The sequence below is a fragment of the Eptatretus burgeri genome, chromosome 4 (assembly GCF_056783735.1).
Source record: "Eptatretus burgeri isolate ZD-2024b chromosome 4, Ebu_testis_v1, whole genome shotgun sequence".
Taxonomy (NCBI): domain Eukaryota; kingdom Metazoa; phylum Chordata; class Myxini; order Myxiniformes; family Myxinidae; genus Eptatretus; species Eptatretus burgeri.
Window position 1 is genome coordinate 80,808,621 of NC_140964.1, and position 15,000 is coordinate 80,823,620.

A 15,000-nucleotide genomic window follows, 5' to 3' on the forward strand; every position below is an offset into this window, starting at 1 on the left:
TGATAGCAATCTACTACTTCCTGCAGTGCAATATTGTCCAAATAATACTTCAAAGGGTGTAGCAACACAGTCTGTTCCAACACTGCTCTTAGAGGGTTTGTAACTAAACAAAAGTTGGGACACCTGTAGGAATTGTTTGCATCAACTTTCAAGGCTTAATTTACTTACATTGCTGAAAAACAACTGCAGTTGCTAACCCATTACTTGTTCCCTGAAAAGGGCCTTTTTAACAACTCTGAAATTTACATTATTTTTCAGTTTCTGGGAACCTAAACTTTTTTTTAACTTCTGGGAGTTTACCGCTTAGCTTTGTACCATTTCAGGTTATTCACTGGACTTGAACTGCTTAAATTTCAGTAAAAACTGAAAAATGGGGGTGTTCTAAAACTTCTGACCGGTAGTGTATTCAGTTTGTCCTTGTCACACACCGAACCTGTCCATAAAATTTCATCTGGATCCGTCCACAACTTTTTGAGATATCCCGCTCAAAAATAGAGACAGACAGACAGAGGTGAAAAACATAACCTCCATCCACCTTTGGTGGCAGAGGTAATTATCAAAAATGATCTCATTTCGTCTGCTGGACCGTAACCGCCACCACACAGATTCATCGGACAACAGCATAACCGAGCATCTAGTACGACATCAGCCAGTTTGTCCCTTGACAAGTCACAAGGCTCTGGTCCACCAAACACCCAGTCAGTCCCTCTCCGCCACCCTTAAGGGGTGGTGTAAATGACCCTCATACGACCTCCAAAGTTAGCATTTGACAAAAGGAAATTCTACCCTCCAACTTTAAACAACAATGTTGCTAATATCCAAAAAACAATTAATTTTTTTATTTTTTAAGGCTTTAAAGGTTGTTTTTTTAAAATCCCAAACAAATAATTTTCATGGCAAAACAAACAGCACAAATTACCTGCAACCTTTCTGCATTGGGCAGCATGTGGAGAGGTTGTGAAAATGGCGCAATTGAACGCAGGACTCTGGCCAAGACCTTGGCAGTACCCATGTTTTCCATTGCGAGCTTGAGCGCCCGTTGAAGTGCGATGTTAGGTGCCTGCATCCCAGCACGGCTGACCGCCAGCAACATAGCTGCATGGTCATCTTCAGCAATACGATTGAACGCCAGCGTAACGTCAGTGTACACTTCAGATCTCAAACCATTCAAGGTGTGGAAGCCCAGACCCTGGCCAGATGTGACCTCCAGTAGAGTACCAAGAACCCCTGAGCGAGTTTCAGGATCAAGTAAATCAAAGGAGCTCAGCAAGACGGCTCTTAGCCGCCGGAGTGATTGCAGCAAAATAGACGTTTCCTCAACTACATCACTCAAGATTCCAGCTACCGTCTTACTCAGAGTTATGACTATTGACTGAGTAAGGAGTGCTGCAGTCATGCTGCGCTCCAGGCAACCCAGACCAGTTTCTGTCAATATCCAATCTGCACGTGATGACAGCAAATGCAGCATATTCACATGTTCTTGTAAGCGCAAGTCAATGATACCAACAGCAGCAAGTAATGCCTCCTCGAGCTTGCACTCGATGTTGTGCTCTGGCTCTTGAATAATGGAGCATGCTTGCTTAATTACATCACAAGTTTCCCGAGTCACTGCAAGATCTGTATCACACAAGGCCTGAGAAGATTTGTCCAGAACCTCCGCCAGTCGGTGCAGGCTAATGATTGCACAATATCGTTCCAGGTCCGGTGCCTGGTCCGGCCTTATGTCGGTATTCAGTTGGCCTTTCCTCAAAAGGTGAAGGAGAACATCTAATGCAAGTTGCCTCTCTGTTGGGCACACAAAAGGTCTGGCAGAAGGAATAAAGGGTTCCAGAACTTGTGACGTCGCCCACTTGAGACAGCTAGGAGAAACTTCCAATACTCCTTCACAGGTTTTGCAGACTGCAGACAACCTGAAATGCAGTAACGAAGCGACTTGTTTGAGATAGTGCTCTTGTACCAATGGAAGGTCCAGTGGAGTACATTTGTTGAGGGATCCATCTGGACAATGGAAGTATATCCCTTTGCTGAGTGTGTCTGAAAGAACAGAGATAGCTTGGCACCAAAGTCTTGGCTCCCAGAACGTCAAGTGAACTTCTTTCAGTGTCATAGCAAACACCAAACCAGGGCTAGCAGCAGTATGTGATAAAAAGGGAGTGTCATGGCGTGCCCTTTTTGTTGCTGGCCGCATGTGGTTGGTATCCAGGTTGTGAGTAAATGCCAGTTCCACTTTTCCAGTGGCTGTGGTAGTACAACATTGGTGAGGCAGCCTCAACATTGACCTCCATACAGTTAAGAAGAAGTCCAGTCCTGTTATGGAAGCACCACCATCAAGTGTATGGGTAGCAAGGGCCTGTGCTTCCTGAACTTGCAGTGGTAGTGGCATCAGCATAAGCAAGCGACCAACTGATTCTGCACTCCTAATCTCCCTGGCAAACTCAAAAACTAGTCCACGACTCAACCGTGGTAGCATGTGGTTGACAGCAAAAAATAAGTCGTCTTGCGTGTCATCATTGCCATCTCTTTTTGAGTTGCCAGAGGTTCTTTCAACATGGGTCTTTAAATCTTCGCCATGACCAGGATTTGGAATGTTTGCATATTCATTTGCAGTTTTCAAGCTGTCTTGATGCAAAACCTTCATCCAAAGCAGAGCAACAAGCTTGAACTGCCAAAATAGACAATCATTTTCAAGCTCTCCATCAGACTGCAAAGGAGCACAGATATTTCCTGCCACTTCAAGTAGAGGCTTGCGGAGGATCTGCCAATCTGCCTTGCCAGCGACATCCAGTGCCCGAGGAGCAAAAAGTCTCTCTGCAAGCAACAGTGCTCCATGGAAGCGGGCCAGGCGGTGGCAGAACAGGAGAGGGTCTGCCAAGGTCAGGGAAAAGAAAGTAAAGACATTCTGGAAGTTGTGAGAGTGCCAACAAAATAAGCAATGGAAACTAACTATGAAGATTTAAAATAGCTTATACAAATACGTTGATATACTGATGTCAGGAATGTTGAAAATAGTGGTAAGAAGTGAGAAAGATTAAAACTTAAGAGAAAAGGAATAAAGGTTGGGGGGTGTGTGTTGTGTGCTGGTACGTGCCCAGCTGAATATTCCAGCCGATAATCTGGGCAGTTGGAAAATCGTTCATTTGCTTCCAGGTTAATAAAGTTCTTATTTTATGTAAACAACTATTTTGAGGTTCGCAATCAAGATAAAGTTATGTATTGCATGTTGTGGAATTGTATCATTTACATCATTCAAAATGTCACTTGTAGTCCCCCCCTCCCCCCTCATCCAGAATCACAAGTGATTAGAGACAGGAACCGCTCATGCCAGGAATTATAATCCCATGCATAGCTGTCTTAAAGATAAGGTTGGATTAGGATATGGAGAGGTAGGGACACAGGAAGCCAAGTTTGATCCGGCCACAAAGTTGAAGGAAGAGAGCGAATGTCCTGTGGCATGGGGCATGAGCGTTCATAAACACCTCCATTCTGTCAAAAACTCCTGCCCTGGGTGTGTTCTCAAGAATTTCATGCCGGGCATCAGCCAACGACGACTGGCGCCTGTGGCAGCACAGCCCTGATCGATGGTCGTGAAGGTGGAGCCATCTCCCGGCACCAGAACTCGCACATTTTCGCCAGTCTGATGTCAGGTGTGCTTTGAATGGCCAAATTCGCACTGACCCACGACCCAGTTCCCCACATGGGGTGGGGGGGGGACCGGACATATGACACGATGAATTTACCATGATTATGCTATAACATGACTGGACCCACCCACTGGACCAAACTGGACGTCATCAGAAAAATTAACCCTATCGCACGTCCTTAATACATGGTTTACAAGTCCTATAAACTACGCTGCGACAAATGTTGCGAAGGCCTTAAATTGTAATTACATCCTGCTATGCCATAAATGTAACAAAATGTTCACATGTTTTCGGAATAGCAGTTACTGTTCTATAAATGATTAGATTTGTGAGAAGCAACTTGTGGAAAAAAAAGGTGTGATGTGTGTGCACGTGCGTGTGTGTCCTTTTCCATACAGCCCATCATGCTTTACCTGATAAAGTAGTCTATACATATACTGGACAACCCAAACACAACATCCCCAACCAAAATAAAACTTTAAATTTAAAAACACACTGGTAAGCGGTGTTTGAGATTTTGCTCCAAGTATCGATTTGTATTTGCTGTACTTGTGGTCACATTTTACATCCCGACTACTGTAATGAACCCAATATGAAACAGTCGCCAAGTCTTAAAGATCGTCTGTAAACCTATTAGCAAGTACAACCACCAATACAGCACCATGGTGTACGTATTAGTTTCAACATTTAACTAAAATACGTTTTTTAAAAATTATTATTATTATGTTTTTACCAGATAGCAGCTCACGCATCTTGAAGCATGTCATCATTCTTGGCCTGCAAAAATAAAATAAAGAAATTGGATAGCTTGACACATAAATGTGACCAATTGTTTCCACAAATGAGAATGGTGATACACCCTTCATATCCCTGGTGTTGGCTTAATGGTTAGGGTGGTGGCTTGGAATCCTAGGATCCCGAGTTCAAATCCTGCTCAGCTGTTGAATTAATACCAGGTGGGGTTAACTCGGCCTGTCATCCTTCCGAGGTCGGCAAAATGAGTGCCAGCATGCTGGTATCCTGTGTCGGAGTGTCCAGGATTGTGTTCAATAGCCAAGGAGACTGCTTAGGCAGCACCAACGCTCTGCACAGAGTATAGTCCCAATGGATGGATGGATACACCCTTCAAAACATTTCCCTGGATCCTCCGGTTAAAATTATTAAAACCAGCAAGTTACCCGTCCCTGCACAGAATTCTAACTGGGTTAGAGACAGTCGGCAATGCTGGGAGCAACAATTAGCATTTATTACCACACCCGACGCAATGTAAATGTTCTAATGGCACGAGGTGCTCCATTTGAAATAGGTTGTTCAATGTGTCGCTTTTTGATGCCCAAGGTCCGTAATAATAATTCGTCTTGGTGTCAAAACCAGTGACCAAAATAACAGTACGATGCCCAATGTCAACAGATAAATAACAGCAGTTTAAAACACAAAAATAAAACTTTGCATGATAGAGATTCAAAACAAGGACACATTATCCAACATTAACTTGTGAGAAGTTATCGATAGAATATCTACCAGCAGATTGGCATCATGGTCTGAGTACGTCCTTCATGATACCGACACCAGATTCAAATCTTCTGTGATGTCTCCCAATTTGCTTACAAGTAATGTACGGTACACTTCTGTGATAAACTTACAAACTCGTTCACTGACCAGAGCATCGGAGAGAGTTTGGGGATGGGGGAGGAAGGATTCCCCCACCGATCAGAAAAACAAACAAAGAAGCAATAAACTCCTCGATCTGATCGTGGTAAACCCCTTCAACAGAAGCTATGACATAGGCATTGCACTACTTTTAAAATGCACAGTAGTGCAATGTTGTCAAAGCCTCCAGTGAAGAGGATTTTTCTCAGAATGTCCCCTTCATTCACGAGGAGTATTTTCTATTCATGATGGAGACTGCTGTTCAGCACTCCTCTTCCTTCTCCTCCACGTTCCATGCATTTCACTTCCTAATCTCACCTTTCATCCACGTTTAGAGAAGATAACTCCGAGTGCATTTTCCATCCACCCCAATAACAACGAAAAAAATCTCATTCATTCATTTACGTTCATAGCACAAATTCCTATTCAGTTCAACATCATATTAAGAAAAATGACATCAAGTAAAACAAGCTTAAGCAAAGCATTTGTGACAAGTGCCACACTTAAAAGAACCTGGCTATTGGGCACCAACATAAATGGAAAAGACATGAAACAAAGGACACTTTACTGGGAAAAATGGAATGAATTGGCAGCAATACCAACACACCGATGCCCTTTTCACATTGCACTGATTCAGGAGGCAGCAGTGCAACATTAAAAGGACAGCAGGGAGCTGTAGACATAAAGGTGTCATCTTTGGCACGTCACAAGATGGAAGAATTCCTTTGTCGCCTTACTTCTTGCACTCGTGAACTGTTGGAAATGTGCTGGGCGACGGGGGGGGGCGGGGGGGGGGGAACTTGTACCATTTTGCAGGCCCTTTTATTTGGTTTTTTTCATTGCTTTAAGGGAAGTTGATACATCCTGGATTGTATACACGACAACCTGGATTGTATTGTTCCTTCATTCCCTTTTGTTTATTGGGTTTGTAATCACCTATTGTCCCTTGCACTCGACGTTTCAATTTGTCACAGCACGACCCCCCCCCCCCCCCCCCCCCCTCCCACCCACCCAAATGATTTTCCGGGAAACCCCACTTCCCAATGAAAGCCCTGTAGTACTGTTCTCATACCATTGTAGTCCCACTTGAAATACTGGTATCCTGGTTTAATGATTTCTTCTACGCTTGTTAACCTCCGCCATCGAAGATTGGAGGTTACTGTTTTCACCCCTTTCTGTTTGTTTGTTTGTTTGTGAACAGTATTATGGAAAAACTCCTCGACGGATTTCGCCGAAACTTGGTGGGGGGGTGAGGTATGGTCCAAGGATCATGCCATTAGATTTTTGGACTTGGTCCCCCCCCCAAAAAAAAAATTGAGAATTTTTTTATTTTTTTTTGCATTTCTACGTTTTAAGTGATTTCCAACCCCCCCCCACACCCCAAAAAAAATTGTTGGAGAAAAAAATTTTTGCAACTTTTTTTTTCAACAAAATTTCGATTTCTTTTTTTTTGCATTTCTACACGTTTTAAGTGATTTCCACCCCCCCCCCCCAAAAAAAAAATGTTGGAGAAAAGAACTATAACTCTGTCAGCACTGTTGACATCATATTTCATGAATAAGATATAAGGTTCACTTGAGTGACCCAGCAGTATTGGCGGCGGAGGTTTTGCACTCTCCCGAGTGCTCCCCCTCAAGTTCAAAATGAAACGCAAGAGTCAATGGTCATGAATGATTCATCAGCCAATATTGTTATCCACTCCTTCGTGCTGAAGTTTAAATCTTCCAATGCCATGATCACAAGTCGTTTGGGATTGTAATTCTCCACCTTTGGCAAGAGCGATTCCGAGTTTTCCGTACTGGAACTTGGACTGTAGTACACACGTATCCATCCTAATACCAATTTAGAATTGTGTTTTAACTTTTCGGTCACACAAAGCAGATGCCTGGAATCGGTGGTTGTCGGGGTTTTCGACTGAGACAGCGTACAAACTCTTCTTGGGACCCTGAAAATAAAGTTAGATCAGTTAGGTTCGCAGTGAAGAAGGCGGGGGACAAGAGAGACGCATAAAATTGGAATAAAGCGTGAGAGTCAACAAATGAGGGGATATAAAGAATGTAAGTCACATCAGACATAAAGAACCTGTCACACCTTGACGATTCAGCCAGCGTATGCCGACGTATGAAAAATTTGTCTAAAACGCTGGCACACCTCGAATATGTATGGGTAAGTTTTGTATACGTTAAGAGCACGCTGGCATATGTCGTAGTACGTTGGCATACGTCGTAGTACGCAGAGCTGTTAGACAAATGTTCCATGCTTGAAATTTTTCGATGTATGCCAGCATATGACTCAACACGTTCCGCATATGCTGGCCATAAGTTGGAGGCACGTTACGCAATCGTTGACACACGTCGACACACGTTACTTGTAAGTTACTCACAAGTCGAAACACGTCGAGGTAATGGTTAGCATCAGTGTTCCAGACTCCCTGGTTTTTTTTTTTCTTCGGTATGATGGTGATGTTGATGTTGATACTTCGATTTCTAGTGCGGTTATAATATAATAAATAGGTTGCCGCTCAACGATTTTAATCATAACCGCACTAGAAATCGAAGTGTCAATATCACCGTCATATCGAAGAAAAAAAAAAAACCCAGGGAGTCTGGAACACTGACGCTAACCATTACCTCGACGTTTCGACTTATGAGTAACTTGCAAGTAACGTGTGTCGACGTGTGTCAACGATCGCGTAACGTGCCTACAAAACGTTACTCATAGGTTAGAAATAAGTTTCGGGTATGCTAAACATTACCTCGACGTGTTTCGACTTATGAGTAACTTACAAGTAACGTGTGTCGACGTGTGTCGACGTGTGTCAACGATCGCGTAACGTGCCTACAAAACGTTACTCATAGGTTAGAAATAAGTTTCGGGTATGCTAAACATTACCTCGACGTGTTTCGACTTATGAGTAACTTACAAGTTACGTGTGTCGACGTGTGTCAACGATCGCGTAACGTGCCTACAACTTATGGCCAGTGTATGCGGAACGCGTGTCAAACGCTGGCATATGTCGAAAAATTTTCAACATGCTGAAAATTTGTCGATGTACTCGCCGTACTACGACGTATGCTAGCATGCTTCAGCGTGCTATTAACGTATACAAAACTTACCCATAACGTATTCGACATATGCCAGCTTGGTTCGGCAAATTTTTCATACGTCGGCATACGCTGGCTAAAACGTCAAGGTGTGACGGCGGCTTCACACTTCGATGTCTAGTGCGGTTATGATTTGAATCGTCGAGCCGCAGCCTATGAATAGCCTACGCCACGTGATCGTCGGTGATACGCTGCCGAGCGCAATGCATAAGTTAAACTATCGTTGGGCATAGGTTGTGAACGCCGACAACACGCTCAGCATTCATTGATACAAGTTATCTATACGTTATCGAAACGTTCTGTGTATGTTACTAATACGCTATGCATACATCCAACTCGTTATGAATACGTCCAAAACTGGAAAAAAAAATCAATAGTTCAGCGTACGCCAGCGTTTTACATAGATTTTGATACCTTGCCATACGCTGGCTAAAACGTCAAGGTGTGACAGGGCCCTAACCCAGGCAGAGAGGGGTAGTCAATGCTTAAGACAATAATTTAATGACACAGAAGACAGTGAAATGACAGACAATTAGGAGAGGGAAAGTGAACGGACGTCTGAAAAAATTCACGACCATGGATTTTGTTAACTGTCCCAAAATCAGGAAAATGAACAGTGGGGGGGAAAAAATAAAAATAAACCTACATTAAGGAAACATTGTAAATAGTGTAACAAATGATTCCACACGAAGCACCAGCAGCAATGATCGTACTGGCACTGACGAGGTCGAACAATTATGATGCGTTTGACAATAAGAACGCCGGCGAGGGGAGTTGTGATGTTTCGATTTGAAGTGTGTTGCTGAAGTTTATTTCTTTCCCAGTCGTGGATGCAATGATTTTATTGAGCCGTCTCTTACGCCTGGCCTATGTAATTTCTGCATCCTCATCTTCGTTTTCTTTAACTCCGTCAATCAGGAAGTTGTTTCCTTCCATGCTCATCCTTAGCTTCCTCCAACAACACCCACAGCTTCTTCAGTTATCTAACTGTCAAAATTCTCGACGTAGTCTTCCAGTCTGCACAGTGTAGTTTTAATAGTCGTGACTTCGGTTTCTCACCTTGTTTGTTTCGCTGTTGTTGCTTCACCTCCGAAACACTTTGGAAGCAGCTACACTACATCTGTTGCAGAAGTGATGAAAATAATTTGTTGCTTCACTGTTTCTGATAAGAAAGTTTTAAACTTCTTGCAGGAGACTTTGACATTCAATGTGAAACAAGTGAACATTCATACTGTACGTGTTTCTGATTCTTACACGAACCACAAAACATCTCACCTTGTGACACGAGGCATGACAGATAAAGTAATATCAGTGCCAAGACGTCTTACTTGATCGAGTTGTTGGAAAATCATACCGTCAGTATGAATGTGTCATCATAGGCACCAGTCTCCCTACATTTTATGCTGCTCCTGACAGCCCGGCAAGAGCCACAAAAACATGACAACTACCGCAATAAATAATAATCCACTCGTAGCCCAAGCTGAACATAACAGGCAATTTTGCACATCTTATTTTCATCCTCAATACAAGCAAAGTACTTGTCCTCAGTTGAACATTGATCAAAACTTCAAAACAGTCCCGATGGAAAATAACCACCCCACCACCCCCACATCCACACTTGTGCAATGGCCCCTTCAGAAAAATGGTGATAGATTTCGTAAAATTGACGATATCGTCGAAAACTCCAATATGCAAAAGTTTTATGGTTATAAAATAAAATAAAAATCAGCAGCAATTGCAAAAAGACCAAAAAAAATAGTAATAAGAAGAAAGACACTACGGTAAGCATTCAGAACAGAAAGGGCACATCGCCAATATTAGGGGGTGCAACCAACCCCAAAAGCTGAAAAGCCACTCACGTGCCAGGCATTGTTAATCCCCAATTTAATAAACAAGGACGACACTAACTTCCAGATGGGGAAACTCACTCAGAAGTAGTGACGGGATATTTCCCCTAAAAATGACATATTTTAGTACGACTTGTCCCTCCCACATAGAGGTCTACCCCCCCCCCCCACCCATCCAAGGTTGTCAGACGTCTGGGTTTTAAGGGGTTTATGCAGTGTCCGATCAGAGGTAACGACCTGACGTATAACATCATGTCTGAATTGTAACGAACAATTTGTAATTGTGAACATTTTCTACGAAAGCATGTGCAGGATTAGAGTTACTAAACACAAGTCCACTGTAAAATATATTACATATTTGATGTGATGATAATTTCACAATGTTTGGCATGTTTTATGTAAAGTTTGAATTGAAATACCAATACTGTGTTAGCTGGGACACTGCAACTCAAAATGAATGCCCTTCAACATTTATACCGTCATGTCATCACGTGTGTGTACATCACAGAATATAGTCATGTCATCACGTGTGTGTACATCACAGAATATACAGTCATGTCATCACGTGTGTGTACATCACAGAATATACAGTCATGTCATCACGTGTGTGTACATCACAGAATATACAGTCATGTCATCACGTGTGTGTACATCACAGAATATACAGTCATGTCATCACGTGTGTGTACATCACAGAATATAGTCATGTCATCACGTGTGTGTACATCACAGAATATAGTCATGTCATCACGTGTGTGTACATCACAGAATATAGTCATGTCATCACGTGTGTGTACATCACAGAATATAAAGTCATGTCATCACGTGTGTGTACATCACAGAATATACAGTCATGTCATCACGTGTGTGTACATCACAGAATAGTCATGTCATCACATGTGTGTACATCACAGAATATACAGTCATGTCATCATGTGTGTGTACATCACAGAATATACCGTCATGTCATCACGTGTGGGTACATCACAGAATATACCGTCATGTCATCACGTGTATGTACACCACAGAATATACCGTCATGTCATCACGTGTGTGTACATCACAGAATATACAGTCATGTCATCACGTGTGTGTACATCACAGAATATAGTCATGTCATCACGTGTGTGTACATCACAGAATATACTCATGTCATCACGTGTGTGTACATCACAGAATATAGTCATGTCATCACGTGTGTGTACATCACAGAATATAGTCATGTCATCACGTGTGTGTACATCACAGAATATACCGTCATGTCATCACGTGTGGGTACATCACAGAATATACCGTCATGTCATCACGTGTATGTACACCACAGAATATAGTCATGTCGTCACGTGTGTGTACATCACAGAATATACAGTCATGTCATCACGTGTGTGTAAATCACAGAATAGTCATGTCATCACGTGTGTGTACATCACAGAATATAGTCATGTCATCACGTGTGTGTACATCACAGAATATAGAGTCATGTCATCACGTGTGGGTACATCACAGAATATAGTTATGTCATCACGTGTGTGTAAATCACAGAATATAGTCATGTCATCACGTGTGTGTACATCACAGAATAGTCATGTCATCACGTGTGTGTACATCACAGAATATAGTCATGTCATCACGTGTGTGTACATCACAGAATATACCGTCATGTCATCACGTGTGGGTACATCACAGAATATACCGTCATGTCATCACGTGTGGGTACATCACAGAATATACAGTCATGTCATCACGTGTGGTTACATCACAGAAGACACTCATGTCATCACGTGTGTACATCACAGAATATACTGTCATGTCATCACGTGTGTACACCACAGAATATACCGTCATGTCATCACGTGTGGTTACATCACAGAAGACACTCATGTCATCACGTGTGTACATCACAGAATATAGTCATGTCATCACGTGTGTGTACATCACAGAATATACAGTCATGTCATCACGTGTGTGTACATCACAGAATATACAGTCATGTCATCACGTGTGTGTACATCACAGAATATACAGTCATGTCATCACGTGTGTGTACATCACAGAATATACAGTCATGTCATCACGTGTGTGTACATCACAGAATATAGTCATGTCATCACGTGTGTGTACATCACAGAATATAGTCATGTCATCACGTGTGTGTACATCACAGAATATAGTCATGTCATCACGTGTATGTACACCACAGAATATAGTCATGTCATCACGTGTGTGTACATCACAGAATATACAGTCATGTCATCATGTGTGTGTACATCACAGAATATACCGTCATGTCATCACGTGTGGGTACATCACAGAATATACCGTCATGTCATCACGTGTATGTACACCACAGAATATACCGTCATGTCATCACGTGTGTGTACATCACAGAATATACAGTCATGTCATCACGTGTGTGTACATCACAGAATATAGTCATGTCATCACGTGTGTGTACATCACAGAATATACTCATGTCATCACGTGTGTGTACATCACAGAATATAGTCATGTCATCACGTGTGTGTACATCACAGAATATACCGTCATGTCATCACGTGTGTGTACATCACAGAATATACCGTCATGTCATCACGTGTGGGTACATCACAGAATATACCGTCATGTCATCACGTGTATGTACACCACAGAATATAGTCATGTCGTCACGTGTGTGTACATCACAGAATATACAGTCATGTCATCACGTGTGTGTAAATCACAGAATAGTCATGTCATCACGTGTGTGTACATCACAGAATATAGTCATGTCATCACGTGTGTGTACATCACAGAATATAGAGTCATGTCATCACGTGTGGGTACATCACAGAATATAGTTATGTCATCACGTGTGTGTAAATCACAGAATATAGTCATGTCATCACGTGTGTGTACATCACAGAATAGTCATGTCATCACGTGTGTGTACATCACAGAATATACCGTCATGTCATCACGTGTGGGTACATCACAGAATATACCGTCATGTCATCACGTGTGGGTACATCAGAGAATATACAGTCATGTCATCACGTGTGGTTACATCACAGAAGACACTCATGTCATCACGTGTGTACATCACAGAATATACTGTCATGTCATCACGTGTGTACACCACAGAATATACCGTCATGTCATCACGTGTGGTTACATCACAGAAGACACTCATGTCATCACGTGTGTACATCACAGAATATAGTCATGTCATCACGTGTGTGTACATCACAGAATATACAGTCATGTCATCACGTGTGTGTACATCACAGAATATACAGTCATGTCATCACGTGTGTGTACATCACAGAATATAGTCATGTCATCACGTGTGTGTACATCACAGAATATAGTCATGTCATCACGTGTGTGTACATCACAGAATATAGTCATGTCATCACGTGTATGTACACCACAGAATATAGTCATGTCATCACGTGTGTGTACATCACAGAATATACAGTCATGTCATCACGTGTGTGTAAATCACAGAATAGTCATGTCATCACGTGTGTGTACATCACAGAATATAGTCATGTCATCACGTGTGTGTACATCACAGAATATACAGTCATGTCATCACGTGTGTGTACATCACAGAATATAGTCATGTCATCACGTGTGTGTACATCACAGAATATAGTCATGTCATCACGTGTATGTACACCACAGAATATAGTCATGTCATCACGTGTGTGTACATCACAGAATATACAGTCATGTCATCACGTGTGTGTAAATCACAGAATAGTCATGTCATCACGTGTGTGTACATCACAGAATATAGTCATGTCATCACGTGTGTGTACATCACAGAATATACCGTCACGTCATCACGTGTGTGTAAATCACAGAATATAGTCATGTCATCACGTGTGTGTACATCACAGAATATAGTCATGTCATCACGTGTGGGTACATCACAGAATATAGTTATGTCATCACGTGTGTGTAAATCACAGAATATAGTCATGTCATCACGTGTGTGTACATCACAGAATAGTCATGTCATCACGCGTGTGTACATCACAGAATATAGTCATGTCATCACGTGTGTGTACATCACAGAATATACCGTCATGTCATCACGTGTGGGTACATCACAGAATATACCGTCATGTCATCACGTGTGGGTACATCACAGAATATACAGTCATGTCATCACGTGTGGTTACATCACAGAAGACACTCATGTCATCACGTGTGTACATCACAGAATATACTGTCATGTCATCACGTGTGTACACCACAGAATATACCGTCATGTCATCACGTGTGGTTACATCACAGAAGACACTCATGTCATCACGTGTGTGTACATCACAGAATATACTGTCATGTCATCACGTGTGTACACCACAGAATATACTGGCATGTCATCACGTGTGTACATCAAAGAATATACTGTCATGTCATCACGTGTGTGTACATCACAGAATACACAGTCATGTCATCACGTGTGTGTGCATGGTCCTAACATCACAGTATAGTACAGCAGAGCTTTGCTAAGTGTATTTCACGGTCTGAAATCTGATTATTTCGCCTCTCAGAAATCACAGGAATGCAGGATATGGACCTCCTCAAAGGTAAAATTGTGGGAGGGGGGGCGGGGGACTCCCAGACCACTCGACCATGTGACCCCCAACTCCCACGTTGTTCAGTTATGGCGAATCAGAAATCTGGCAAACGTACCGCAACTCTGAACCCCCGAGACTATTGAAAATAAAAGAAAAAAACTTAAATTAACAGAAACCTTTCCCGTCG

At 42.3% G+C, this 15,000-nt stretch overlaps 1 protein-coding gene across 2 annotated transcripts in view; it reads right to left on the bottom strand.

Moving 5' to 3' along the window:
• Positions 1 to 15,000, bottom strand: part of GEMIN4 (gem nuclear organelle associated protein 4) — a 27,068-nt gene that overhangs the window by 8,998 nt on the left and 3,070 nt on the right. Inside the window, exons 1-3 of one of the 2 annotated variants that reach the window (XM_085878946.1) lie at positions 7,059 to 7,236; positions 4,375 to 4,418; positions 920 to 2,865 (exon numbers count right to left, since the gene is read on the bottom strand). In XM_085878946.1, the coding sequence (XP_085735072.1) occupies positions 920 to 2,865; positions 4,375 to 4,411 (1,983 nt within the window). In that variant the 5' untranslated portion in view covers positions 4,412 to 4,418; positions 7,059 to 7,236. Of the gene's footprint in view, positions 1 to 919; positions 2,866 to 4,374; positions 4,419 to 7,058; positions 7,237 to 15,000 lie in introns of those variants that run through there. The other variant, XM_085878945.1, reaches the window with a different exon arrangement.